At 38.5% G+C, this 26626-nt stretch overlaps 2 protein-coding genes across 3 annotated transcripts in view; one reads left to right on the forward strand and one right to left on the reverse strand.

Annotated features, from left to right (window-relative positions):
• The window catches only part of RARS2 (arginyl-tRNA synthetase 2, mitochondrial), a 70927-nt gene extending 48506 nt beyond the window's left edge, over nt 1–22421 (reverse strand). Inside the window, exons 1-5 of one of the 2 annotated variants that reach the window (XM_044001424.1) lie at nt 22283–22421; nt 13232–13305; nt 11705–11807; nt 9328–9411; nt 1467–1564 (exon numbers count right to left, since the gene is read on the reverse strand). In XM_044001424.1, coding sequence (XP_043857359.1) covers nt 1467–1564; nt 9328–9411; nt 11705–11807; nt 13232–13305; nt 22283–22318 — 395 coding nt within the window. In that variant the 5' untranslated portion in view covers nt 22319–22421. Of the gene's footprint in view, nt 1–1466; nt 1565–9327; nt 9412–11704; nt 11808–13231; nt 13306–22282 lie in introns of those variants that run through there. The other variant, XM_044001425.1, reaches the window with a different exon arrangement.
• A 120-nt stretch (nt 22422–22541) lies between these two features.
• The window catches only part of ORC3 (origin recognition complex subunit 3), a 119566-nt gene continuing 115481 nt past the window's right edge, over nt 22542–26626 (forward strand). Inside the window, exon 1 of the mRNA XM_044003794.1 lies at nt 22542–22641. Coding sequence (XP_043859729.1) covers nt 22618–22641 — 24 coding nt within the window. The 5' untranslated portion in view covers nt 22542–22617. The remainder of the gene's footprint in view (nt 22642–26626) is intronic.

A 26626-nucleotide genomic window follows, 5' to 3' on the forward strand; every position in this document is an offset into this window, starting at 1 on the left:
GCAACCAAATTATTCTGAATACTATAAATACTCAAATCAACTATAAAGAACCAAATAAGGAGGATGCTATCCATCTCCAGAGAAAGAACTGATAAACAGAATTATGCATAGTATGGTTTTACATATATTTATAAAACTATTAAATGGTGGCTTTCTCTCATGCAGGGTGGGGAGGGAGGAAGACAGTTTGAAACTTTAAAAATGTAACCAAAAAATTTTAATTAAAAACAAAAAAAATGTAAAGTTTTTTTGGCAGGAGCATTAGGCTACTTTAGGAAAATGTCAACCCACAAAGATCTGGGAGAAACAATGCTCTTTAATTGAAAAAAACCTACTGGTTATGAGGCAGCACTATTAATCACAATGACATTACATGTACCTTGCTAAAATTATGATTTAATACAAAATGGAAAAAGATAGTTTAAAGCAGATATAAGGTAGTCAAATAGAAGATTGATGTGATGATTAGAATCAAAAGAATGAGAAAATCAGAGATGATTTGTTATTGTGAAGTCCCAACATTTTCAAGGGAAGGGGATTATTTTGACATCTGAACAGCCCCTTTGAAAGATATGATTCCTAAAAATGGAATGGGTTATTTATCCAGGTTCCAGTATCACCAGAATGCAAAAACCCTTGAAGCCATCTATTTACCTTTCTCTGATTCCTTACTTACTAAGCAGCTTTCTGATTTACCAAGCCTCTGATTAGAGACTAGTCATTTTCTCCAAATCAGGTTTATGTAATACCTGAGTATGGCCTACTTTTTCCTTTCAAAGAACTCTCATTTTAGGAGTGTGGCTTATATTCAATGGCTACTGTTTTTTAAGTCCTTCCACAGAAACATTAATTTAAAAGAGCAATTGTCTATAGCATTTTTTGACTTTATAAACAGAAAAATAAGAATTAGTCACTGCTATTCTTTGTTACAGAAACAAACCCAGCATTTGTTGCTGTTGTTGTTGTTGCTGATATGTGTCTCGTAGACAACTATACACACTGGCAGGGCACTCTCTTCTCTTTGGTAGTTTAAAAACAGACCACAAACACCGCTCTAAGGATAATTATTGAGATTGTTTAAAATAACAGAACATAATCCAGGCTAACATTTTAATGACTTTGCACAAAACTTTGTTCTATTAATAGTTTAAAATTCTTAGCCAGGTAAGCAACACACATGTCTCAAAAGGATCCTGTGTGGACTAACTTCTTTTACTAAGAAAATAAATGATATGTTATTTAAAAGAGACAAAGAATGTTCTAACTAGTGGACAAATCTCTGGATTGGTTATCTATAAACTTAAGTCTTAAATAATGTACTGTGACTTGCAGTACAAATCCTAGTTTCTTTGCTTCTGAGGTTCTCCAACTTCAAAATGATTGAAGAGTAGTTAATGTTTGCAAAACACTAACCTGAAAAGTACTTTCTAAGTCAGTCATACTAAGTGGTTAGTATATGTACTCACCTAAATTCAACCACTACCTTCTTCTGGGGAAGACCAGAAAAAAGTTCACTTTTTAATCCATAATCTGCACCATCTTCAAATACTTGTTGTAACACTGTCTAAAAAGTAAATGAAAGTAATTAAATTTTTTTAAAAGCTACTGTGAAAAATTGATTTTAAATAATTATCTTGTTATTCAATACACAACTGAAATTTCTGCATGTAAATCTCTACCTTCAGAAGCTTAGAAAAGCTAAAAACTGAGATCAAAGAATCAGAATGATTCCAAGGTTCAGAGCCTGGGTGAATAGGATGCTGGTAACATCAAGAGAAATATAAAAGTAAAGTAGAAGTCCAGGTTTTGGGGAGGAATATGAGAACCACTGTGGTTCTCATATTCACTATGAATCTGAGGTAGGATGGAATTGGTAGGTGAGATGTCCAGGTAAAGAAATCTAGAAGGTGGGGCAGCTAGGTGGCGCAGTGGATAAAGCACTGGCCTTGGATTCAGGAGGACCCGAGTTCAAATTCGGCCTCAGACACTTGACACTTATTAGCTGTGTGACCCTGGGCAAGTCACTTAACCCCCATTGCCCTGCCCCCCCCCCCAAATCCAGGAGGCCACTGGAAATATGAGATTAAATCTCTGGCAAAGAAGCAGGTGGCCAAAAAGATGAGGTGGCCAATAGCATCAAATGATACAGTTCAAGGAGAATAAGGTCATTACCAGAGGGCAGTTACAGTAGTGCTGTGATAAAAGCCAGATTATAAATTTTATTGTATGATATAATGGGCTTTTTGTCAACACCCAAAGGCCCCAACCAGAGATTAATCTAGACTGATTGAATAAAGTGAGACTGACTGATTCTGCTGATTAACTCACTTACAGTTGACTTCATTAAAACCACACCTTCCTGACTCCCAAGAGGGAGTGTTCTAAGAGGCTGTGGACATCAACACAAGGCCACCTTCAAGTCCAGTGAACCACTGGATTTGGATGATGCTAACCAATCAGTTTGAAGCAGTGTGTAAGGACCACCTCTCCTCTGGACCTATAAAAAGCTTCCACATGCAGTTTGCTCGAGCAGTTCATGGCTGAAGCAGACTCCTGGTAGAGGACTTTAGGAAGAATCAGACCAGGCTGGAACTCTAGGCTAGATAGGCCTTTTCTTAACTTTCTGAACTCCACGTGTTCTCTTTTTACTAATACCTGGTATGCTTTAATAAAGGCTTAATGCCCAAAGGCTGGTGCTAAAGCTTCTAATTTAAGGTGACCACACATTTAGTTTTAAACATCACATTATATATACCATATTCTCTTATAACATAGTTTAAGACATTTATCTGGGCAGTGTGGAAAACAGTACTGGACTTGAAGGAGATACCTGAATTCTCATTCTACCTTCAACACACATAAACTCTGTTGAATGGCCATGAGCCTCCATTTTTTATCTCTAAAATGGTAACACAGACCTGTAGCACTGACCACACGTGGTTGTTGTAAGGATGAGACAATGCATGTAAAATGCTTGGAAAGCTTAATGCTACATAAAGCATAGGATGGACCTTAGAGGCTTCCTAGTCCAGCACCCTTATTTTATCGATCAGGAAATGCAGAAGGGTCCAGTGAGGTTACATTTTGTAGTAAGGACACCCAGGATTCAAGCCAAGGTCGTCTGACTCCAAATCCAGTACAAAATGTTAGCTAGCATTATTGTGCTTTCTAATCCTTAGGCAGCTATTCCCAAACCTTTATGTTAATAACTTAAGGTCATAGTTGTGGTATATGAATGTAATGGAATACTATTGTACTTTAAGAAATGATAAGCAGGCAGATTTCAGAAAAATCTGGAAAGACTTAAGTGGACTGATGCTGAGTGAAGTGAGCAGAACCAGAAGAACATTGTACACGGGAATAACTTAAGGTCTTACACAGTTTTGGACAAGAACATCATAGGAATTTGTTTTGCCTGACTATGCACATTTATTACAAGCTTTTTTACCTTTCTTTTTTTCCAGTTGAGGGGATGATGTATAGGAGTGGGAGAGAAAATAAATCCTTGCTAATTGAAAAATAAAATAAAATGAACACATACTCAAAATAAACTCAAGATCTTATTTAGTAGTGTTTCAATGAAATCCTAAAAGACCAACAATATATAGAGTTCAGAGTCAAACCTGATTTCAGGTCCTCATCACCCCTTGTGTGTACTACTGAGATACCCTGCTACTTAGTCTCTCTGCCTCAAAACTCTCTCTTCAACCCCTCCAGCTGTCAAAAAGCTATTTTTTAAAACAAAGGTCTGACCATGTCACTATTTTGCTCAAAAAGTTCCAGTGGTTCCCTATTGCCTCTAGTAGAAAATACAAACCCTTTTGATTTGCATTTAAACTTGGGCCCAGCCTAAATTTCCAGACGTATTACTTCTCTTCATGTAGTCTATGTCCTGCCACCTATGTTGCTATTTCTCACACATACTATCTCTGGTCTCTACCTTTTAAATTTAATTTTTTTTTAATTTTTAGTGAGGCAATTGGGGTTAAGTGACTTGCCCAGGGTCACACAGCTAGTAAGTGTTAAGTGTCTGAGGCAAGATTTGAACTCAGGTCCTCCTGAATCCAGGGCCGGTGCTCTATCCACTGCGCCACCTAGCTGCCCCTGGTCTCTACCTTTGCTCAGGCTGTCCTCCATACCTGGAATGTACTCTCTCAACTTTTAGAATCTCTAGCTTCTTCCAAAGTTTATTTTAAGTACCACTTCTTCCTACATTAGACTTTTCCTAATGCCCACAGCTAGTAGTACTTCTCTATATCCAGAATTAGCTAGTATTTACTTAGTAAATATTTTGTATTTACTTATGTGTATATGTTGTTCCCCTCCCCCCAAAGAAAATAAGCTCCTTGAGGGCAAGAACTGTTTTACCTTTGTCTTTGTATACCCAGTATATAACACAGTGCCTGGCCCACACACAGCAGGTGCTTCATAAATGCTTATTGATTTGAGAGGAGCTGATAGTCAAAGCAGAATTTGAGACTATGTTTTTGGCAATACACTAGTGCATTTCACTATGAAATAAATGTTATCTTCATAGCTTTTTTTTTCTTTTTGGTAAGGCAATTGGGGTGAAGTGACTTGCCCAGAGTCACACAGCTAGTAAGTGTCAAGTGTCTGAGGCTGGTTTTGAACTCAGGTTCTCCTGAATCCAGGGCAGGTGCTTTATCCACTGCGCCACCTAGCTGCCCCTTCCATAGCTTTTTTTACTGAGTCCCCATGTGTCAACCAATGATAAGGCCTAAAACCACAATGGCAACAAATGGAATACATAGTGATTACACAAGGGGAAAAAATAGGGGTGAGGGGGCACGTGGGGATGTTTACAGAAATTCAGAATGCATTTCCAGATGTTTTCTTTCTTTTTTTTTTTTTTGGCGGGGCAATGAGGGTTAAGTGACTTGCCCAGAGTCACACAGCTAGTAAGTGTCGAGTGTTTGAGACCACATTTGAACTCAGGTCCTCCTGAATCCAGGGCAGGTGCTTTATCCACTGCACCACCTAGCTGCCCCTTCCATAGCTTTTTTTACTGAGTCCCCATGTGTCAACCAATGATAAGGCCTAAAACCACAATGGCAGCAAATGGAATACATAGTGATTACACAAGGCGAAAAAATAGGGGGGGACATGCGGGGATGTTTACAGAAATTCAGAATGCATTTCCAGATGTTTTCTTATGGTATAAGCAATATATCACATAGAACCTTATAGTTCACAAAATTCCATTTTATTTTTCTAATTGTAATAATGGAATATATCTAAGTAGAGTATGCCACTAATTAGGTGATCATCAGAATAAGCCTAATAGCACATAAAAGGAGGCTAGAACCCACACCTTTGGATTCTACCAGTACAAGGCTAGGCACTGTTATTAAAGAATCATGAGTAAAGGAAGAATTAAGCTGCCATTGCTGAGGCATCAGGCAGTAGAGAAGCTCAAGGGCCTTCATTACATTAGATTTTACTCTTTTAGCTGGACAATGAACCAACCTAGTTATCATCCTGGGAGGAGTTCTCCACCTGCTCTGTGTCAGCAGCATGAAAAATAAACTGTGATCAAATCTTAAGTAATCACTGAAGTGCAAGAGCAACTTGAAGTTTTTCATTATCATCATTCTAAATCTGAAGTCATCCTATCAAAAAAAGTAATCATCAAATTTGCTCCCCTGAGGTAACCTTTAGCCTAGCTGATTTTTGGACAACAGAAATCGAGTCCTTATACTTGTGGCTTTTTTAGCTTGTAGGCCCTTGCCAGGGCTTGTGCTCCAGTGGCATAATCTTCAAAAACCAAAGGTCCCTCCCAAACCACAGTGAGGCATCAGAACAGAACTTTTGCAAAGGAAACTTATCCATAAAGGGTGTTGGCTATGTTCAGGGTGGTTGTTGTGAGAATCAGATGAAATATTATTTGTACAGCACTTAGCACAGTGCCTAGCACATAGTTGGCATTATATAAACATTAATTCCCTTCCCTTCCTGTCCCTCCCTGAGTAGTGAGGATCAAATAACATGTGTAAAGAACTTAGTACTGTGTCTGGCACATTGTAGGCTTTATAGAAATGTTCATTCTCTTCCCTTTCCCTTCCTCCCTGCCCCAAGCTCCTCCTCAGTCATGACATACTAACACTGCCCATGCTTTTTTTTTTTTTTAAGAGAAAAGTCCATTTATATGACACATAAGGAAATCAGTCAACCAATAACCATTAGTCTACTATGTGCCAGGTACTGGGAATAAAAAAAGAGGCAAAAGACAGTTCCTGTCCTCAAGGAGCTCATAATCCAATGGAAGAGACAACAAATTAAAAAATACAAACTACCTACTTGTATAATAATTATCAGAGGGAAGCCATTAGAATTAAGAAGTGCTTTCTGTAAAAGATGGAATTTTAGCTGAGGCTTAAAGGAAGGCAGGAGGTAGAGTTGAGGAGGGAGTGTTCTAGGAATGGGGTCCTTGAATGCTCAGTGGCTGTATGACCTTGGAGAAGTCACTTAACCTATATGCCTCGGGTTTTCTAACTGTAAAATGAGGATAATCATACATAGCACCTACTTCCCAGGACGTGAAGATCAAATGAGAGAAAATTTGTAAAGCATTTAGCCCAGTGTCTGGCACAAAGGAGGCCCTATAGAAATGCTAGCTGCTATCATTATTGTTGTTGTTGTTATTTGCTAAAGGCTAACTAGCCCACACTAAAATCAAATATGTGACTTCAGCTTCATGAGTGTCATATCTGAAACAATATTAGGTTCAATCCTGATCAGTAACTGAGCAAAAAAAAAAAATTCTATCTCATGAGACTTTTTTATGAGCAGCACCATCAGAAGGAATACAAGTCTACTACAATGCCTGTCACTTAGTTGTATCAGATTGGGTCAACAGCCACAAAAGGGCCTCCCTCAGATACATTTCACCTTTAAAGTAAACAATATTGTAACGATTGGAATGACGCCACCTGCTGGATACTTACTGTAGAAGAGTTCTGCCCATGAAGGGAAGGTCTTTGAGGGCAAGACCAGGAGTCAGGAAGTGACGCGGGCTAGTGGGAGGAGGAAGGAAGAGACTGGCGCTCAGTCTCGCTCTCTTTCCTGAGGACGCTGGCGGAGAAGGGAGCTAGAAATGTGCTCTCCCTTTAATAGATAGGAATCTAGGCCTTTCTCTCTCTCTTTACCAAATTCTTATTCTCCTTAATAAATGCTGAAAAGTCTAACTCTTGCTAAAGCTTGTAATTGATTGGCGACCACTCAGATATTTTAGACAGTTTAGCTAGAATTTTAGCCCTTAACAATATTAACCAACATTCTAGTGAAGAACACTTCACTTACTGGCAACTGACTTATTTGAAAAATGAAGACTTTATTAAATGATATAATTTTTAAAGGTATGCTATTTGAGTAGGGAGTCTGGCAAATAAATTAAACAGAAACGCTGGTGTTTATTATTAGCTGAACACATTATGCCAAAAAAACACAAAATACTCCAATATCAAAAGTGGGAAAACCCACCAATATTCACCTGTTCATTAAACTCACACACTCTTCTCTCCCCCCCTTTACTGTATGCATAGCACAGAGTCTTTATTGGCTACTTCGCCACTCTGAATCAAGTGACAAATACATATCAACAAGAAGACCAAAGAATGAAAATAAGGTCAACGTAAAGTTGTCAAAGAATAAGTTGCAACTTTAACCATCTATCATCAAATACAGGTGTTACTCAATACAAAAGAGGTGAAAAGCAAAATTGTATTGATTTTTTAAAAAATTATTAAACGCCATTTTCCCATTTAAAAAAAGAAGAATATTAATCTGAAGTTTTGTTTTTGTCTGTTTTCTCTCACAAGCTAGCTAATGTGTAGATGTTTTCCATGATTACTCATTTATAACATATTGAATTGCTTGAGTTTTTGGGGTGAGGGGTGGGAAGGGAGGGTGGAAGAGAAGTTGGAACACAAACTTTTAAAAAATAGATGTCAAAATTTGTTTTTACATGTAATTTGGAAAATAAAATTCTAAACAGAAAAAAAATTAAGAAAATTAAAAACGAGGAATATAAGGGAATGTAATTCTTCATCAAGTATTTTGCAACTGGCAAAGGAAACTGAATACTTCCAACAAAGACAGCTTAGCTCTTCTCCTAGAAGCTCTGCCTTGGATAAATTTGATCATTCCCTTAGAATTACTAAAACAAGGAAAAATAGGTTCTATTTTACCTGAAGATGAGAACTTTCTTAAGTCCAAAGTAACTTTCTAACCTGACTCTTATGGATCTCTCAATTCCTGAAGATCAAAACCCCTCAGCACAGGTTTCTGAATCTTGGAGGGGAGGGAATTATTTATTGCCTATTGTGAGCATGGCACTGTTCTAGACACTAGGGCAAATCAAACCAAGACTATATCAAGAGCCCAGGAAAGTGGGGTTGCTCTAAAATAGTCTTGAACTGTGCGTCATATAATTATTATAACAGGTTTATACTATGAATCCATTAATAAATAAAATACCTTCTGTAGATTAATATATGCTTTGCACAGAAAAAGGTTACTATTTTCAAATCTATATAGATACTACTGTGATTAATAAGTCACAAATCCATTTAGAAATATTACTGAATTTAGGTTGTGTCATTATATATTTTCTCAATCAACAAATACTAATAAAATGACTACTGTCATGAAAAAGCCCACAATGATATCCCTTATTTCTGAAGCCTGGGCAGTTAAATAGTTGAAAGAAACTGGATTCAGGAGTCCTGGTTCTATCACTTAATTATGGACAAATGACTTAACTTCTCAGGACTTCAGTTTCTTTATCTGTGGAAAAAAAAGAGGGGGTTGAGCTAGACAGCTTTTAAAATTCAGTCCAGATCCATTCTCTGATCCTATTTATTACCTGTACCAGATAATTTTGTATATGATTACAGTCTTGTTTTGTCTCTAATGTGTTAAACGAAATCTATTTTCTTCAATCAAAATGTAGGTTCCCAAAAGACAGATACTTTCTATACTTTCTTTATGTCTTTCATAGTGCCAAAAGAAGTGATATCTTGTATTTAAAATGCCTTTGTACATGTTGTATCTCCTCAGTATAATGTTAAGTTCCTTAAGGGCAAAAACTGTTTCATTTTTGTCTCAGTATGTGATATATAAGAAGTGCTAAAAAATACAGTAGCTGAACTGAATCAAGTTGTCTAATAGTAAGCACTCAATATATACTTGCTGTCTGAAAGAGAAGTTTCCATGTGAATTACAGAAGATTCCATCTTAGAAGAGTTTCCATGATTGCCCAATGACTTTCACCTAAATGACAAAGTATGAAATGCTAACAATTCTTACCTTTGTTAACAGCTCCCTGTTTATTTTGAAGTTTACTGTCCCCGGTCCAGTGCTGATTTCACTTACTACTGTATCACATTTAAGCTGGAGATATAAATAAAGTCAGATATTATATGAAAAAGACACATACAGTATTAAGATTAAAACAATTGTTTGGTTTGCAAGATCATCCAGTGAATTTTCTTTTTTAGTCAATGTGTCGTCTCTATTCTCCTATTTATTATTCTTTAGCCAGATAAACTCTCTCCAGATTCTTTTCCTTTGTTTATCCCTTTCATCACTTTCTGTCTACTCATATCTTGGAATACTGTCCCACTGAAGGACTCCATTCTTCTCCTTTGAAATTCTAAATACTTCTTGGTATCAAGATGGTGACTTGCCATCACAACACTCTATTCATTCTGAGATAGAAATTTTACATATTTTATGGTTACCTGAGCATCACAAGGTATGTAGTTTTATATTAAAAGCACTTACATTTATGTACAAAATGTAAATAATTTAACTGGTTTAGACAGTTATCTTGTTTCGGGTGTCAGTTCTCAGAGACCCCTAAGAATAAGTTCCTTGAACTGTGCATCTTTTTAACTTATAAAATATATACAAATAAACAGGCTTGGTGTTATGTAGCTTGGAGAATTAAGGAAATGGCAAATGTCATTGTGAAACCACTAGTCATTATTTTTGAGAAATAATGTGCCTACAAGATTTAAGATATTGCATGCATATGAATGCACATAATGTAAAACATTTAGCTGATGTGTGGACAATTATCTGTATGCTTTCCTATATATCCCTCCATAATGATGTCTAAAACTATCAGTTCCTTGAATTATGCGTGCATTCAGATAGCAGGGCTAGATGATTATTATAGCTTGGGGAAATTAGGAAACCAATTGATATCACTTCAGAGCCATTATTTCTGAGAAATCATGGGTGTAAAGAATCAAAAAAGAACAAATGTTACATGAAATGGTAAGCAAAGAAGGTAACTCAATCCTAGGCTGTATTAATATTTTAGTATTCAAAACAGGGGATGTAATAGTCTCAACTGTACCACCAGGCCCCATGAGAAAGAACTGGCCAATGGAAATCTCAACATGGGGCAAGAGGTATCAATGACTATGATATAAAGACAAAAAGCATGACTAGAATGTTCTGGGTTTTTAAATTTGTTTTATAAATAAAGACCAGGAAATGATTAGCCTAGAGATAAAAAAAAGACTCCAAACATTAATGTCTTGAAATAACTGAAGGAAAATCCCAAGAAAAAGGACTAGATTTCTTCTGCTTGTCACCAGACAGCAAAACTAGGAACAATGGGTAGTAGTTGCAGAGAGATTTTATTTCATTTCACCTTAACAAACATTCATTACTTACTGAGTAAGGCATTGTGCTTGTTGAAAACAAAATAATTATTTCTCCGCAAGGAACTTAAATTGTAATTAGACTTTAAGAATTTTTAAAAAGCTTTGTTTTTATTTTGGCTGACTACATGTAGGAGGCCTGAGGTCTTCCAGGAGAGAAAGGGTGGTGATCACTTGCTAGGGACTGTAAAAGGGGGATTCACACTTCAACTACAGGTTAACCCAGATAGGACTCCAAGTTCCTTTCCAACTCTCAGAGCCTAATTTCTTTTGCTATGGACGCCTTTCCTAAAGAGAGTTTGGATTATTGTAAAAACCCAAACCTGTTAGTTATTTATAGAACTTGTTTTATCATCTTAGTTAACCTTCATTAGCTAAATCATCTTAATTTTCTATCATATACCATCTCCTACCCCAGTTTTCCCCACGCTTCACTCATAATTAACTTAATAGATTTGATCTAACTTCACATTCTGATACCACTACACAGACAACTTACATTTGATCATTCATTACCCCCATAATTTTTTCAGCTACTAAACAAACTGTAGCTATTTAATAAAAGGAACTTATTTAATCATATAAACTCTTTCCAACTATTTTCTATTTACATCTAATCACTTTCTTCTCATTTTATGTTCATCTTCATTGAAAACTACTTTAAAATTGTCATCCACTGCTAATTCATCTAACTCATTCTGCATTTTAAATACATTCTCCCAAGTATTCAGAAGTATGCCCAGATTCAAATAACCTATAAATTTAACTAATACTTGAGTCACCCTTCAAGTATTTAACCAGAAAATTAAAAGATGCTGGATCAAGAGCAAATATTTTATATTATTTGAAAAATAGTCATAGTTTTATAGCGGTTTTAAAATGAAATCAATTTATGCTGGTCAGATTTATTTGGGCAATGATCACTATAAATGCATGATTAATATGAAATAGTCTGTTCCAGAAATAAATTCAATAGCTAATCAAAGAAAGAAAATTAGGTATTAAAGTACCTTCTCTGCTAGTCTTTGGGCTTGAGCTTGAATATCTGGTTTTGAGCGACCACTGCTGCTCTCTAGCACAGAATGTACAGAAAGTTGGAAATCAGCTACTTCTCTAAAAAACATAGAAAGAGAATGAAACTGTTTTTTCTTATAAAAAGTCATAGGAATTCTAAATAAGGACTATGGGTATTTTCCATTTCCAACTTCTATTTACAAGTCTAAAAAGTTTTTACATTAAGCAAAATAAATAAATGAATAATGCTATCCTGTATCTGTATTGCACTTTTTTGCTTTTCTCCCCGCTAAAGTAATCCACGTCTATTATGTGGAATACTGCAGTATTCCAGAGAGTTAGGCAGGGCAAATATTATTACTCTTATTTTGCAGAGAAGAAAACAGATTTCAAAAGGTGCAGGAACCAACAGGGAAAAGTCTATTGTGTATCTGATTCTTACAAAGGGAAGAATTGATTGCTAGGGTAGAAATGATGGGAATGTTGAGGGAGAGGGGCCTGGATGTTTCAAAGTACTACATGGGTATTGCTTCTTGTCCTCTAGACGAATGAGAGTGACTGATAGCTCACATGGCATAGTGGTACCTTCAGAACATAAAAGAAAAAAGGATTCCAGCACACTGAGTAGATCACCTGTGAGGTAAGTATAGAAAAGTTGGACAAGCCCGAAGAGAAAAGGCATGAAACGGCTTTATTACAAGTCAGTGATGGGAGTGTCCATACTAATGAAATCAACAGAACCCTTTAGAGATTCAAGTATATGTTTCATATATATACTGGAATAGGTATATTTCAGCCACCAACTACAGTATGGCTTGAGAACAGGCTTAGATGTATTTCTACACAGTGCTGACAGATGTGCTAAGAAAGGTGCCAAATTACATTATTTCTAAGGTCCTGTTGAGCTCTGAGATCCTGATACCAAACTTCCCCAGAAAGAAGTAGGCTGGGAGTGAAGGTGAAGAGATACAAGAGATAAAATATTCTAGACAGCACCAGTGCTTCAGAATTGGGTTATAGGAAGCCCTGGACAAGCTCTAGTTATCTTATTTGTTGATGAGAATCGCAAACTCTAACCTTATATATTTTACTTTGTTTTAAATGCTAGTAAAAAACACAATTTCACTTCTCCAAAGGAATGGTAGAATAGACAACGTAGGAGAATTATTAGAACTTGCCATAATAGCCAGTATACATGAGGATTAAATAATTTAATAGTTAGAAAGGCCTTCAGGGTCTATCAAGAATTCCCACTCTCATATGCCCAATCTCTATTTAAAGATATCAAAATAAGAGTCCTTAGGCAAACCATTCTCACTTTTGGAAAGGATTAATTGTTCAAAGAGGGATTATAATTTTTTTCTTAACATATCAATAAGAAAATGTTTTAATATATGACATTTTACTTCCATAGTTAGCTCCCTTAATTATGCTGTATATTGTAGCAGAAAATGTTTATGAACATGTTATATCAATGAGGATAGAAGCATTTCAGTTTATTATAAAAAAATAAAATACTTTACTCTTTTTTGGAGATTGGAACGGCAGATATTGATTTGATCAAGTTTTCCGGTGGAAGATCCAAAACTCTGGAAAGCTGAAATCAAAATAAAGTAAAAACCAGTCCAAAATGATTGTTAAAATATTCTTATTTCAGTCCTATTTAGTCACACACTACATGTGCATAACTACAATTTTAATTGCCTGACTAAAAACAAATTTATTCAACAATAATATCCAATATTAAATATTTCATAGCAACTAAGTTTTATGATCAATAAGTCCAATGCCAAAAATTGTTTTAATGTTCAAGGGTATGACAACAAATGCTAGCAACAATTTGGAAAAATGGTTTTTAAAAAGAAAAGCAAAACAGCCTCAAAATAAAACTTATACCTCCAGATGGTAAACATGCCTAATTGCCACCATATTGCACCCAGGTATTTTTAATAAAAGCCATCTGATTACATGATGAAATTAACAAATCTTGGCTTCTGAAATCACTTTAAAAGGTTCTGAATTTTTAAAAAATGGTTTTAATTTACTTTGAACATGAAACCAAACACTATTCTTACCTGCCAAGATAGTCTACCTGTTAATACGTAATGCTGAAATCCACTATGAAAAATTGGCTATATAAAATAGCCTCACCCAAGTCAACTATAAATTATTTCACCTGGTGAATAATATTAGAACACTACTAACAATTAGGTGATTAAGATTTCAAATTAACAAAAATAATTCTGATGGAAAAACGATTTAAACTGCTTAAAAAGCCATTTTAATTTCAAATTATTTTAATGCTTATGATAATAACTTTTAAGTAAATGACAAAGTCAGTTCAAGTAGAAAAGCATTAAATTAAGCTACCAAAGGGCTTATGGCTAAGATAAAAAGTTTCCATCAAAAGCTATTTGAAATTCAGTTTGGAATTTTTGTCCTTAATATGTATTATCAGAGGCTCATAGATTAAGCCAAGAACAGACCTCGAAAACCATTTAGTCTAACAGAGCCCTATAAATTACTTGCCCAAGATCACATAACAAATTTACCTGTGTGCACATGGGCACACACAGACCCCAGAGGTACTATTTTATAGAAGGTCCTTACCCTGAGCAGGTCAATTTTTCAGTTCAATTCAACAAAAATTGGCAGGGCAGCTAGGTGGCACAGTGGATAAAGCACCAGTCCTGGATTCAGGAGGACCTGAGTTCAAATCTGGCCTCAGACACTTGACACTTATTAGCTGTGTGACCCTGGGCAAGTCACTTAACCCTCATTGCCCCGCAAAAAAAAAAATCAACAAAAATTTATTAAGCATTATATATTGGGTTATGGAGTTACAACATGGAAAGATAATAGGCCTAGAACTCAAAGATCTTATCACTTAACAGAACTAAACAGTCATATAGCCAAGTATGAACATATTTTTCAGCTGGTCAAACACCTTCAAAAGCTCACCATGATCTTCTCCTGAAAAAAATACAAAATCCTTAGTCTGTTATTAAGGGCTCTAAAATATGGCTTCAACCTAACTTTTCAGCTTTACCTCACGCTACTTAACTACTCATTCCATGTTCCAGCTAAACAGGACTACTTGCCATTTTTTACTTTTTGTTTCTGTGCCTCTGTTCACATTTCCCTGAACTTGGAAAGCTTGAACCATCTACATTTCTACCAATTAAAATCCTACCTATCCTTAAAGGATCAGTTCAAATGTCACTTCTTCCATATGCCCTCCCCTGGTCTTGTATTCTTAAAAAAAAATTCTTGCACTTTACCTTGTATTATAGTTATTTGTATGGGAGGTGATGCTAGATGCTAGAATAGCCAGCTCTTAAACCTCTACTACACATGTATGTTTATCCCCTTTTCAACTATAAATTCCTTAAGGGCAAGGACAGGAATACAATCTGCTTCTAGTTCCCTACTCTTCCTTCACTCCCCTTTTCCAGACCCCAATCATAAGTTCTTTCCCTTCCTTTCATTTAAAATTCTTTGATTCCCCCCCTTTCTGAAAGTGGCCTTTGACTAATCAGTATCTCTTATTTCTCTCTAACCCCTTCTTTCCAGTTCCCCTACTGAGTTGAATTATTTGCCCACCAAACATGGCATGTATAGATGAGTAGGTATGTGTTCTATCCTCCTTTGTACAGTTCAGATGAAAGTGATGTGATGCTCTCTTGCTATCCCTTCCTCTGTTTATATGGTCTTCTACTTGCCCACCCTGATTATGTGATAGTAAATTCCTCTACTCTTTTTTCCTTTTCTTTCCTAGTGTATTCCTTTTTAAAATATCATCAAAACATTAATAAAACCACCCCCAAACTCCTAATAACATTATAGTTCTGAGAACATAAATCTCCCTCATCAAAAGAAATACTTTATTCTTTATTTAGTTCTTTTCGATTGCTCACTTGTATTTACCTTACTATATTTCTCTCAACTCCAGTGTTTGTATTTCAAAATGTCTACTTCTCTAAGGTCTTTTCATTAAAAATGCTTGGAGGGGCAGCTAGGTGTTGCAGTGGATTGAACGCCGGTCCTGGATTCAGAAGAACCTGAGTTCAAATCCGGCCTCAAACACTTGACACTAGCTGGGTGACCCTAGGCAAGTCACTTAACCCCAATTGCCTGACCAAAAAACCAAACAAACAAAAATGCTTGGAAGACTTATTTCATTGTCGTTGTTGTTCAGTTGTTTCAGCCATGTCTGACTCTTCATGACACCTGGAATGATTTGCCATTTCCTTCTCTGGATCATTTTACGGATGAGGAAACTGAGGCAAACAAGGTCACACAGCTAGTGTATGAGGCCAGATTTAAACCCAGGAAGATGAGCCTTCCTGACTCCAGGCCCAACATTCTATCCACTATGTCATCTAGCTGCCCATGGATAACATGCAGTTTTCCTGCCTTTTGAAATCTGGCAGTCCAAGCTCTCCACTCCTCAAAAGGAGTAGCTGCCAAATCTCGTGTGATTCTAATTGTGAATTCTCAGTTCCTGAACTAACTCTTTTGGGCTGCTTGAAGTATTTTTTCTTTGACCTGAAAACTCTTGATAGAAGTTTTTATTTGGAGGTTCCTTTCAGAAGGTGACCAGTAGATTCTATTTTTTTTTTCTACTTTGTACTCTGGTTCTAATAAATTTGTGAAGTTTTCATTCATGATTTATAAAAATGACACTCAGGCTCTTTTTTGGGGGGGGGTATTAGCTTTCAGGTAGCCCAATGATTCTAAAAAATCTCTCTTCTTGTGCTGTTTTCTAAATCAGTTGTTTTTGAAATGAGACACCTTACATTTTCTTATTTTTTCAGTCTCTAATTATATTTTAATATTTCTTATTGTCTAATAGAATCTTTAAATTTCCTTTGGCCCATTCTAATTTTTAGGGAATCTGTTTACGGTTCTGAACCTTTTCTACTAAGCTATTAATTCTCCTTCCATAAGCTTCAGAGCTCATTTCATTTAAAAATACCATTTTAAATTTAAAATAAACTAATTTCATTTCTTACAGGAATTCTTATTGATCTTGTAGCCAGACAGTGTTTTTCTAGGAAGCATATACTGAAATATTTAAAAAGTTATTCTCTTTTACTGGGTTCTTGTCCTAAGTGTCTCCTCTCCATAATAGCTGTTTAGGATTGATGTCTATGGGGCGGCTACATGGCGCAGTGGATAAAGCATCGGCCCTGGATTCAGGAGTACTTGAGTTCAAATCTGGCCTCAGACACTTGACACTTACTAGCTGTGTGACCCTGGGCAAGTCACTTAACCCCCACTGCCTGGCAAAAACAAACAAACAAAAAAAGATTGATGTCTATTTTGTTTACTCATTCTTCCAGCCTTACTCCTTGAACTGGGACATTGTGTTATGGTCAAGCTGCAGGCACTTCTGAAGGAAATGCTGGGGCATAGTATGGTCCTGATTTTTATTATCTGGGGTTCTACTCCTGCAGTCTCGATGTTTTGAATGTTATATTCCTTAGGCACCTAATGGGTCGCTTAGGCTAGGAAGCTGCAAACTTTTGGCAACTCCTAAGAGGTCTGACCAACGGCTACCCTCCTCATCTTAGCTTTGCAAGCTTCTAATCCCTATTTAGATCTGAGCTACAAAGTTGTAGTCTTGCCCCTGACTGGAATTCCAGTTAACAGTTGCTGGTCCCTGTCTACCAGATGAGACATTCTGTGAGTTCACAGCAATAGAGCTATGGTCACACTCCTCATGCATAGATTCTGCTTTGTTAGCTTTTCACTACCCAGTATGGTGCTCTTCTTCCTCAGTTTTTGTTGGAGAAGATGCAGAACTGGATTGTACTGCTTTCTCCTACCACAGCATCTTTAAAGACCATGTTTTCTGTACATGTCTCATTGCCTAGCATAGGGTCCTATAAGTAGGCGATCAATATTTGCTCAAATAAAGAAGGCCATGAGGCTATGAAAGGGATATGTAGTTTGAAAAGGTTAATAACCACTGCATTAGATAAATATTTCAAAGCTCCTTATCAAACAGCTCCACTTTATCAACCTAACCTTCTCTAATATTATATTTCATTTTATCCTTTCTGATCCAGTGATTTCAGTCTCCTTATTAAACCCCAAATATCCAGGCTTATTCCTCCCTCACAGTCTTTCTTCATGTTTTTCTCACTGCTTTGAACATTCTCCCTTATCTTCCTCCCCACCCCCAATCCTGTTATTTTCTTTGTCCATTGAAATCCAATATACCATCTGTGGAAGTCAGCTTAAGTTCTACCACATTGAATTTAGCATTAAATAGCAGAATTTCAAGAAGAACCACGTCTCAAAAAGAATACAATGCATACATTTTTGTGTTCTTTTCTATTTGCATCTCTTAAATGCTTAGTACAGTGCTTAGCAAATAAGTGTTTAATAAATGCTTTTAAAAATTCATTCACTTATCAAGCATCGAGCATGTAGGTGCCCGCTGTGCCAGGTACAATGCTAAGCACTGGGCCCAAGTACAAAGTACAGAGCATGAAACAGTCCCTACAGAAGGTGGCTTACCCTCTAACAGGAAAGTCAACAGGTACATATATTAAGGATATACAACATAAATACAAAATTAATAAATACAGATAGAGTATTTAAATACAAGGTAGTTTGGGACCCAGCAGTTGGGGGGAAACCAGGAAAGGCATCACGTAGATGATACTTTAGCCACATCTCAAAAGGAAGAGAAAGACTTCACAAAGAAGCAAGAAAGAGTGCATTCGATGCATGCAGCTCATTCAAGTCCTAAGGCATTATTAAAGCAGATACAGTGTTCCTCTTTGAAGAGCAGTGAGGTCAACTTAGCTGGACAGCAGTGTAGTAAAGGGAATAATGTCCAGTGGGGCTGGAAAGAGATTACAGCCTGGGGCAGCTAGGTGGCACAGTGGATAAAGCACCAGCCCTGGATTCAGGAGGACCTGAGTTCAAATCTGACCTCAGACACTTGCCACTTACTAGCTGCATGACCCTGGGCAAGTCACTTAACCCTCACTGCCCCACAAAAAAAAAAAAGAGAGAGAGAGAGAGAGAGAGAGAGAGATTACAGCCAGCTTGTAAAGGGCTTTAAAAGCTAAACGCTGGGGGGAAGCTAGGTGGCACAGTGGATAAAGCACTGGCCTTGAATTCGGTAGGACCTGAGTTCAAATCCAGCCTGACACTTGACACTTAAACCAGCTGTATGACCCTGGGCAAGTCACTTAACCCTCACTGTCCTGAGAAAGAAAGAAAGAAGGAAGGAAGGAAGGAAGGAAGGAAGGAAGGAAGGAAGGAAGGAAGGAAGGAAGGAAGGAAGGAAGGAAGATAAATGCTGGAATTTATATTTCATCTCAAAAACAAGAGAATCACTAGAGTTATGGAGCAAGTAATATGGTGGCTTGGTCAGATCTAAGCTTAAGAAAAATTATTTTGCAAGCACTCTAAAGGATGGATCAGAGTGGTGAGAAATTTGGAGCAAGGATCAAATTGGGAGGCTGTTGGAATAATCCAGGCAAAAAAAGATAATGGCCTGAACTAAAGTGGTAGCTGTGTGAACAGTGAGCAAAGGTCACATGTGAAAGATATTACAGAAGTATCAGTGGCAAGATTTGGCAACTGATTGGATATATGAGGTAAGAGAAAAAGAGGAGTCAAGGATAATGTCAAGGTTACAAACCTTAGTGATGGGAAGGATGGTGGTGCTTTCAACAAAAATAGGGAAGTCTAAAAGAGGGGAAGGAAGACTGGGGGAAAGATGAACTCAGTTTTGGTCATGTGTTTGAGGCATCTCAGGGATATCCAGCTTGAATGTATCATAGAGTAGATATTATGAACAGATAGTAAAGCTCAGGAGAGAAACTGATCTCATTTTATCATAACTTTGAAAGGCGGGTGCTACTGTCCCTATTTTACAAATGAGGAAATTTTTCATGTGTATGACATCTTTTGTGAATCTCAATCATCTTTATAGAAATGATCTATGGGAGCTGATGAAGTTACCAAAAAAGTAGAAAAGTAGAAGGCCTAGAACAGAACCTTGAGAAACACACACACAGTTAGAAGGCATGATATGGCTAAGGAGATTTAAAAAAAAGAGACAAAAGAAATGGACAAGTAGTTCAACTAGTAGAGAGAAGTTTCACAAAAACCAAGAGGAGAATATATTCAAGTGTGGTAAATACTAATAAATGTAGCAGAAAGGTTGATTAGAATGAAGACTGAGAAAAGATCACATAATGTGGTAATTAAGAAATTGTTGCTAACTTTGAAGAGAGCAGTTTCAGTTGAGTGATGAGGTTTGAAGCCAGATTGCAAAGGAATTAATTGTGAGAGGAATTGGAGGCAGTATGTATAGACAGCTTTTTCAAAGAGTATGGCAAAGAACAGGAGGAGAGCTATAGTTCGTTGACTTGAGACAATGGTAGTGTTTAGTAAAGGTTTTTTTAAAGAGACTAGGGGGCAGCTAGGTGGCACACTGGATAAAGCAATGGCCCTGCATTCAGGAGGACCTGAGTTCAAATCCAGCCTCAGACACTTGACACTTACTAGCTGTGTGACCCTGGGCAAGTCACTTAACCCTCAGTGCCCCCCCAAAAAAAGATGAAATCTAGGAGACTAGCATGTTTTAAGACAAAAGAAAGAATCCAGTAGATAGGTAAAAGTTGAAGATGAGAAAGAGAGAGAGAAGAGAGACAAAGGATGATTGAGTACATCATCTGCTGGAGAAATGGAAAGGAATGGGCTCAAATTCTTAGAATTGGACCTTGACGGAAAAAAGCCATCTTTTTGTTGGATACTGGGTCAAAGGAGAGAGTGGGAGATATCAGTCAATTTCGAGATGAATTGCCTCAATATTTTCAGTATAGAGGCAAGATCCTAGGCTAAGAGAGAGTAGGCAGGGGAAGGGAGGTGAAGGAAACTTGAAGGGAAAAAAAAGTACCTTAAGATCTCTAAGATCAAAGTACAGAGGAATCAGGAATTTATTTTTCAGATATATTCAAAAGGTTTCTTTGGATAGTCCTCTTCCTCTCACTCCTTCCCATACAAATAAATGTTAAACGTAACAGAATTAAGAAAACCTGGCTATCAAATTACTTAGACTTATGTCAATATCAACATTTATATAGCCTTTTATTATTTCAACACTACTTAGGACCACAGGACTTAGAACTGGAAAGGTTTTCTGGTCATCTAGTCCAACCTGTGATCTTATAGGTAAGGAAACTGAGGCCCAGAGTGAAGGGCATTGCCCAAACAACCAACATGCAATTATTGGTAATTTATTTATTGCTAAGCACTCCACTGGGTATTAAGGATACAAAGACAAAAATGAAAGCCTCTGTGGACAAGGGAATTATATTCTAAAATGGGGGATGATATGTGTGTGTGTGTGTGTGTGTGTGTGTGTGTGAGATTCCCCCATTTCAGGATATAATTTATATTTTTTTATAATGTGTGTACATGTTTGTGTGTGTGTGTGTGTATACCACACACACACATATATAATATATACACAGATACAAACAGTAACTTTGGGGAGGAGGCACTAGCACCTGGAAGGGTATATATCAGGAACAGCCTCGAGTAGAAAGGGGAGAGCTTTTAAGGAAACTAGGGATTTTAAGAAGTGTGGGTGAGGAGGATATGCATTCCAAATTTCGGAGATGGACAAATGTAGAAAGGATCAGAGATGAGCGATCACATGGTAGTAAAAGGCAGAAGCAGGGCTCAAACAGCTGATTCCCCGACTCCATATCCAGCACTCCTTTCATTACAACAAATTTGGTATTTACCACATAGATTATTCTTCATCCCACCCCCTCTCCCCATTTTAAAAACTGGTTGAGGAAATTGGTTCGAATTGGAAAATGACCGGCCCAGCACCACAAAGCAGCTCCACAAGTTGTTTTCTCCCATTCTCCCATTACTATATAAACTCCTTAAGGGCATGATCTCTGATTCCTTTTTGTCTTAGTGTTCCTAGTGCTTAACAGTGTCAGACACCAAATTAACCCTTAAACACTTAAGGACTGATTGTTCAGTCTCAGGGCTTGGGTGAGAAGCCCCGTTTCCAATCACCCAACCTAGAGACTGATGCAGTCTGAATTTGAGAAAGGAGAGCTGGTTGGGAACCCTGGTTTCACTGATGGCCAGATAGCTGGGTGACCGAGGGCCCGAGTCTCCTAACCCATGAAGTGGGCTTACAACACGAGCACTCCTACTTTCACAGGGCTGTTGGAAGAAAGCAAATAAAAGTGCTAAAGAAATGTGAGCCGTAATGACTGCTGCCACTACATTACGGGGCGGCCACGGCGGAGGACCACGGAGAGGAGCAAGCTTGGCAAAGAGGAATGACAAATTGCAAACCCAGTCCCTGTCCCCGTGACCCCTGGCCCCCGACACCGACTTCTCCGTGTCTCCAGGAGGAGGACGGGGCCCGGGACTGGGGAAGAGGCCTGGACGCCCCGAGAGGGGCGCACTGCCGCCGGTGGTCTCCCAACCCCGTGGAGCGAGGCGCAGGCGTAGTCCAAGGGGAATCTGTCCCTGCTGAGCTTCCCTCCCCCACTCTCGGGCTGCTCAGGTACCTGAGAGGCGATGGACCTGCGGAAGGCGCAGGCCATGGCTCCACAGCTCCGGGGACCGCAACCCCAGAACGTGAGAGTGGTCCTCACGCGCCAGACCTCAGCCCTTAAACCCCCCACACTCCGCTACCCAGTCCAGCGCTCGTCCCGCCCCGCTCCTTTCCAGCTGCCCCGCCCCCAAAACCCGTGAACCGCCATTCCGGAAGCGGACTGAGAACCAATAGCTGATCAGGAACTCTCTTCCTCTCCCTCTGACCTTTCGCCCCGCCCTATCCGTCTGCCGCTGGGGAGCTAGGGAAATCTCCAATTCCGCTTGAATCAAGCGGGAGCTGAGCATCATGGCTACCTCTTCTGTGTCCAAGGTGAGTGGGCGGAGGGGGCGCGTCTCTGGGCACGCAATGGACGTATCGCTAGCTCATCCCCCCCCCCCCCCCACTTATCAGCTACGCCCTCTTCCTCCTCCTCCTTCTCCCATGGCTGGGTGCTCTTTCTACCCCTGTCCCTGGCCTGCGTCGGGCATCTGTCCAGGCTCGTCACCCTACGGGAGTAGCTATGGGAAGGGGCAGCCAGCTGGCCAGGCAGTCAGGAAGACATGAGTTCAAATTTGGCCTCAGACGTTTATTACCTGTGTGACCCGTTTCCTCGCCTGTAAAATCGTGATATGTGCAGGATTGATGTGAGGATCAAATGATATGTTTGTAAAGCGCTTGGTACAGAGCCTGGCACATAATAGGCGTAGATAGGCGCTTATGCTCTCTCCTACCGCCAACCCCCCCCCCCCCCAAGAAGCAGTGCTAGTCGTAGTTATACCTGTCTTCCAATGTTGACTAGAAGTAGCACCTGCCGAGAACCTGACATTCAAGGTCTTACATGCCCCAACTTCCCAGCCTTAACCCGAACTAGAGATTTAAAACTAAGCAAATGGAATTATCTAGTCCAGCCCCACACTTTAGAAGGTGAGTAAACTGAGACTGAGGGAGGTTAAGCAACTTTCCTGAATTGAACCCAGAGCTTTCCAGGTTCCATGGTACAGCAGAGCTAAATTCACACCTGGTTCTTGCCCTTCTAATTCGGTGCTGTCTCCTCCAGAAATCCTTTCTATGCCTTTCCATTAGACTGTGAGCTCCTTGAGATAGGCACTGTCTTTTGCCTTTCTTTGTATCCGAGCTGCTTATAACAGTGCCCAGCACATAGAAGACACCAAATAAATGTTTGTTGGCTTAAGTCCTCTTCTTAGAGGACTTTCATTTGACCTCTTCTTTATCCTCATCTCACAGCTCAATTGGCAATTTGAATGATAGGCATGTATTTTTTGTGCCAGTTATAATACAGATAGCCACAAACACATCATCATCGGTATCTGAGTGGCATGTGCAGGGGAGGAGAAGGAAACAGTGTGCCTGCTAGAGTCATGGAGATGGAAGTAGAAAGGGAGGGAGTCTTTATGAATATGAGAGAAGAGGAAATTTTAGCTTTGTTGTGTGCAACATGTTTGTTTCCCAGGAACAGCAGAAAAAGCACTGGCTCTGGTAACAAAGTCAAGGTTCAAATCCTTCCTCTAATGCTTGTTACATTTTTGACCTTAGGACAAGTAACTTGGGCCCAGGCTTCCTTCTCTGTAAAGTGAGGGAATTAGACTAGATAGCCTCTGAGGGCCCTTCCAGCTCCAGATTTGTGATCCTTTGAAATAAAAGCACTTTGATGAGTCCAGGTTTTAACTTCTCTAATTCCAGACCCCAGTAGTTACCATAGAAGGTGTCTTAGGAAAAAATTAAAAAGTACACGTTAGTCGTTTAACAAATATCTGTTGAAAATGCAGGTTTGGTGTGATAGTTGGGGATGGTGGGCATGCCACACATAGGAAGAAACAGGATCCAAGAAAACGCATTAGATGGCGATGCCATTCTCCCTTCCCTGTCTGCACTTGTCTCATTCCCCAATTCCCTGGTCTGCCTTGTGGAAGTCTTCTCCTGGGATGTAGTTTCAGCTCTTTTCCTTTTGGTCAATAGTGTTTGTCAACAGGAAATCACACCTTAATGAAAGAAGAATAAACATGCATGTGGAAATCAAGTCAGGGCAAAGAATTCAGTCCTTAACAGAAGTTTTCATTTTTATAATAGCAGGACAAAGGGAGGAGGGGATACCTGGAAGTGGTGTAACATGGAAGGGGGAACAGATGCAACAAAGGTGTGGAACATCAAAAGCCACTTCCCACTGGGAGGAGCAGGGGGACAGCAAAAGCCACCTTCTTTTCCCTTGAGAACTTCTAAACTATGAGGATTGGAGGGTCCCCTTATCTGCAGAAGACCCCAATTGCACAAGCATTATCCAGTCTGTCACAGACTAGCTGGCGCCTGTCTTGCCTCCCAAGGACACACAGAGGGTCCAGCTTAGGGTACGACAGCAAATTATGTCAGCTCAGGGGGAGCTTTGTCCTTGGCACATTCAGGGCCTCCTGTGTACTCTGGTTCCCCTGTTTCTGGAAAATTCTGTGTTCTATATCTATCAGTCTACAGCATTGCGTGTTTAACATTATACTGTGTGTGACAAATAGAAGGAAATAGTAGAATAGCTGGACCTTGCTTTTAAAATTATTTTATTTTAAATGTAACTTTTATTTTAACTTTTGTCAGTTAACAAACATTATATTTTCTCTTCTCTTCTTTTTCTCCCAAATTGGGGAACAGGGGGATTTTCTTTTTAAACACATATGTATAGTCAAGCAAAATACATTCTTATACTGATTATATCAAAAAATGTACATCTCATGCTAAACCCTTAGTCCCTCATCTCTGGCAGAAGTTGGATACTATGCTTCATCATCATACTTCTGGAATTGTTTTTGTTGATCAAATTGATAAGAATTTAAGAATTTTAAAATCTTTACTTTAGCCAAAGCATAATAATACATTTCACTCCAACCCCTTATTTTACCTCTGACTGAATTAAGTTTAAAGTTTGGGATCCTGCTTTCTAATCTAGGGTTTCTTAAACTTTTTCCTCTCATGACGCCTTTTTCCCCGAGAAATTTTTATGTGACCACAGGTATATAGATATATAAAATAGGTATACATAACCATTTATTGTTGCCAAATTTTGTGTGACCCCCCCCCACATTCAGTTACATCACCCCATATGCAGTGGAGACCCACAGTTTAAGAAGCTTTGTTCATTGCTTTGTTTTATGGGTGAATTAATCCTATTAACATTCATAGTAATGACTGTTAACTATATTTCTCTCCATCCTACTCTGTTGTACTTTTTCTTCTCTTTTTTCCTGTACCTTCTTTATAAAAAAGAGGGTAGTAAGGGAGGAGTATGCTTAGCATCAATGCTCTAGGTTTTTTGCAACCTGATTCTACTTCCCTGCCCTACTTCTCTTTTCCTCAGCTAGAACCCACTCACAGTTTGTCATCTTTTCTTTTAAACCCTACTTTTTCAATCTATTCTCCTTTGTTGGAATTTGTTTTGCTTGGGACTAATACATCTCTTAATTTACCTTCTTATTCTGACTTTTCCTTTGACCCCCTTCCTTTCCTCTTTCTCTGTAAAGCGAAATATATTTCTGTACCCAATTCTGAGGCAGATAGGTGTGAAGTGTATATACCGGGCTTGGAATCAGGAAGACTTATCTTCATGAGTTCAAATCAGTCTCAGACACTTACTAGTGGTGTGACCCTGGGTAATTCATCTGTTTGCATCAGTTTCCTCATCCGTAAAATGAGCCAGAAAAGGAAATGGCAAAGCACTTCAGCATCCAAATGGGATCACAAAGAGTTGGACATGGGGGCAGCTAGGTGGCTCAGTGGATAAAGCACTGGCCCTGGATTCAGGAGGACCTGAGTTCAAATCAGGCCTCAGACACTTGACACTTACTAGCTGTGTGACCCTGGGCAAGTCACTTAACCCCCATGGCCTCGCAAAAACCCCCCAAAAAACAAAAAAAACCCCAAAGAGTTGGACATGACTGAAAAATGATACAACAAAACTAACTCTATGTATATGTTTATATATGTGTGTTTGTATGTTCAGATGAGAGATTCTAGTTGTCCCCTAACCACTTCCTCCTTGTTTGTTTAGTCATCTATTTGCCCACTCTGGTTATGCTTTCCTTTCTCTTCTTTTTCCCTAATGGTATATTCCTCTTCCTTTTTACTCCTCTTTTTGTCCTCTTTAACGTCATCAAAACAACAAACCTACTCTCAGGCTCTTTGTCTAATTAGAATTTCTCTGAGCATCTAAGATGATGATAGACTTCTGAAAGGATACATGAATTATCTCCCCATAATAAAATGCAAATAACTTAGCCTCTTCCTATATTAAAATGAAAATAATTTATCCTTGTTT

The sequence above is a fragment of the Dromiciops gliroides genome, chromosome 4 (assembly GCF_019393635.1).
Source record: "Dromiciops gliroides isolate mDroGli1 chromosome 4, mDroGli1.pri, whole genome shotgun sequence".
Lineage (NCBI taxonomy): Eukaryota > Metazoa > Chordata > Mammalia > Microbiotheria > Microbiotheriidae > Dromiciops > Dromiciops gliroides.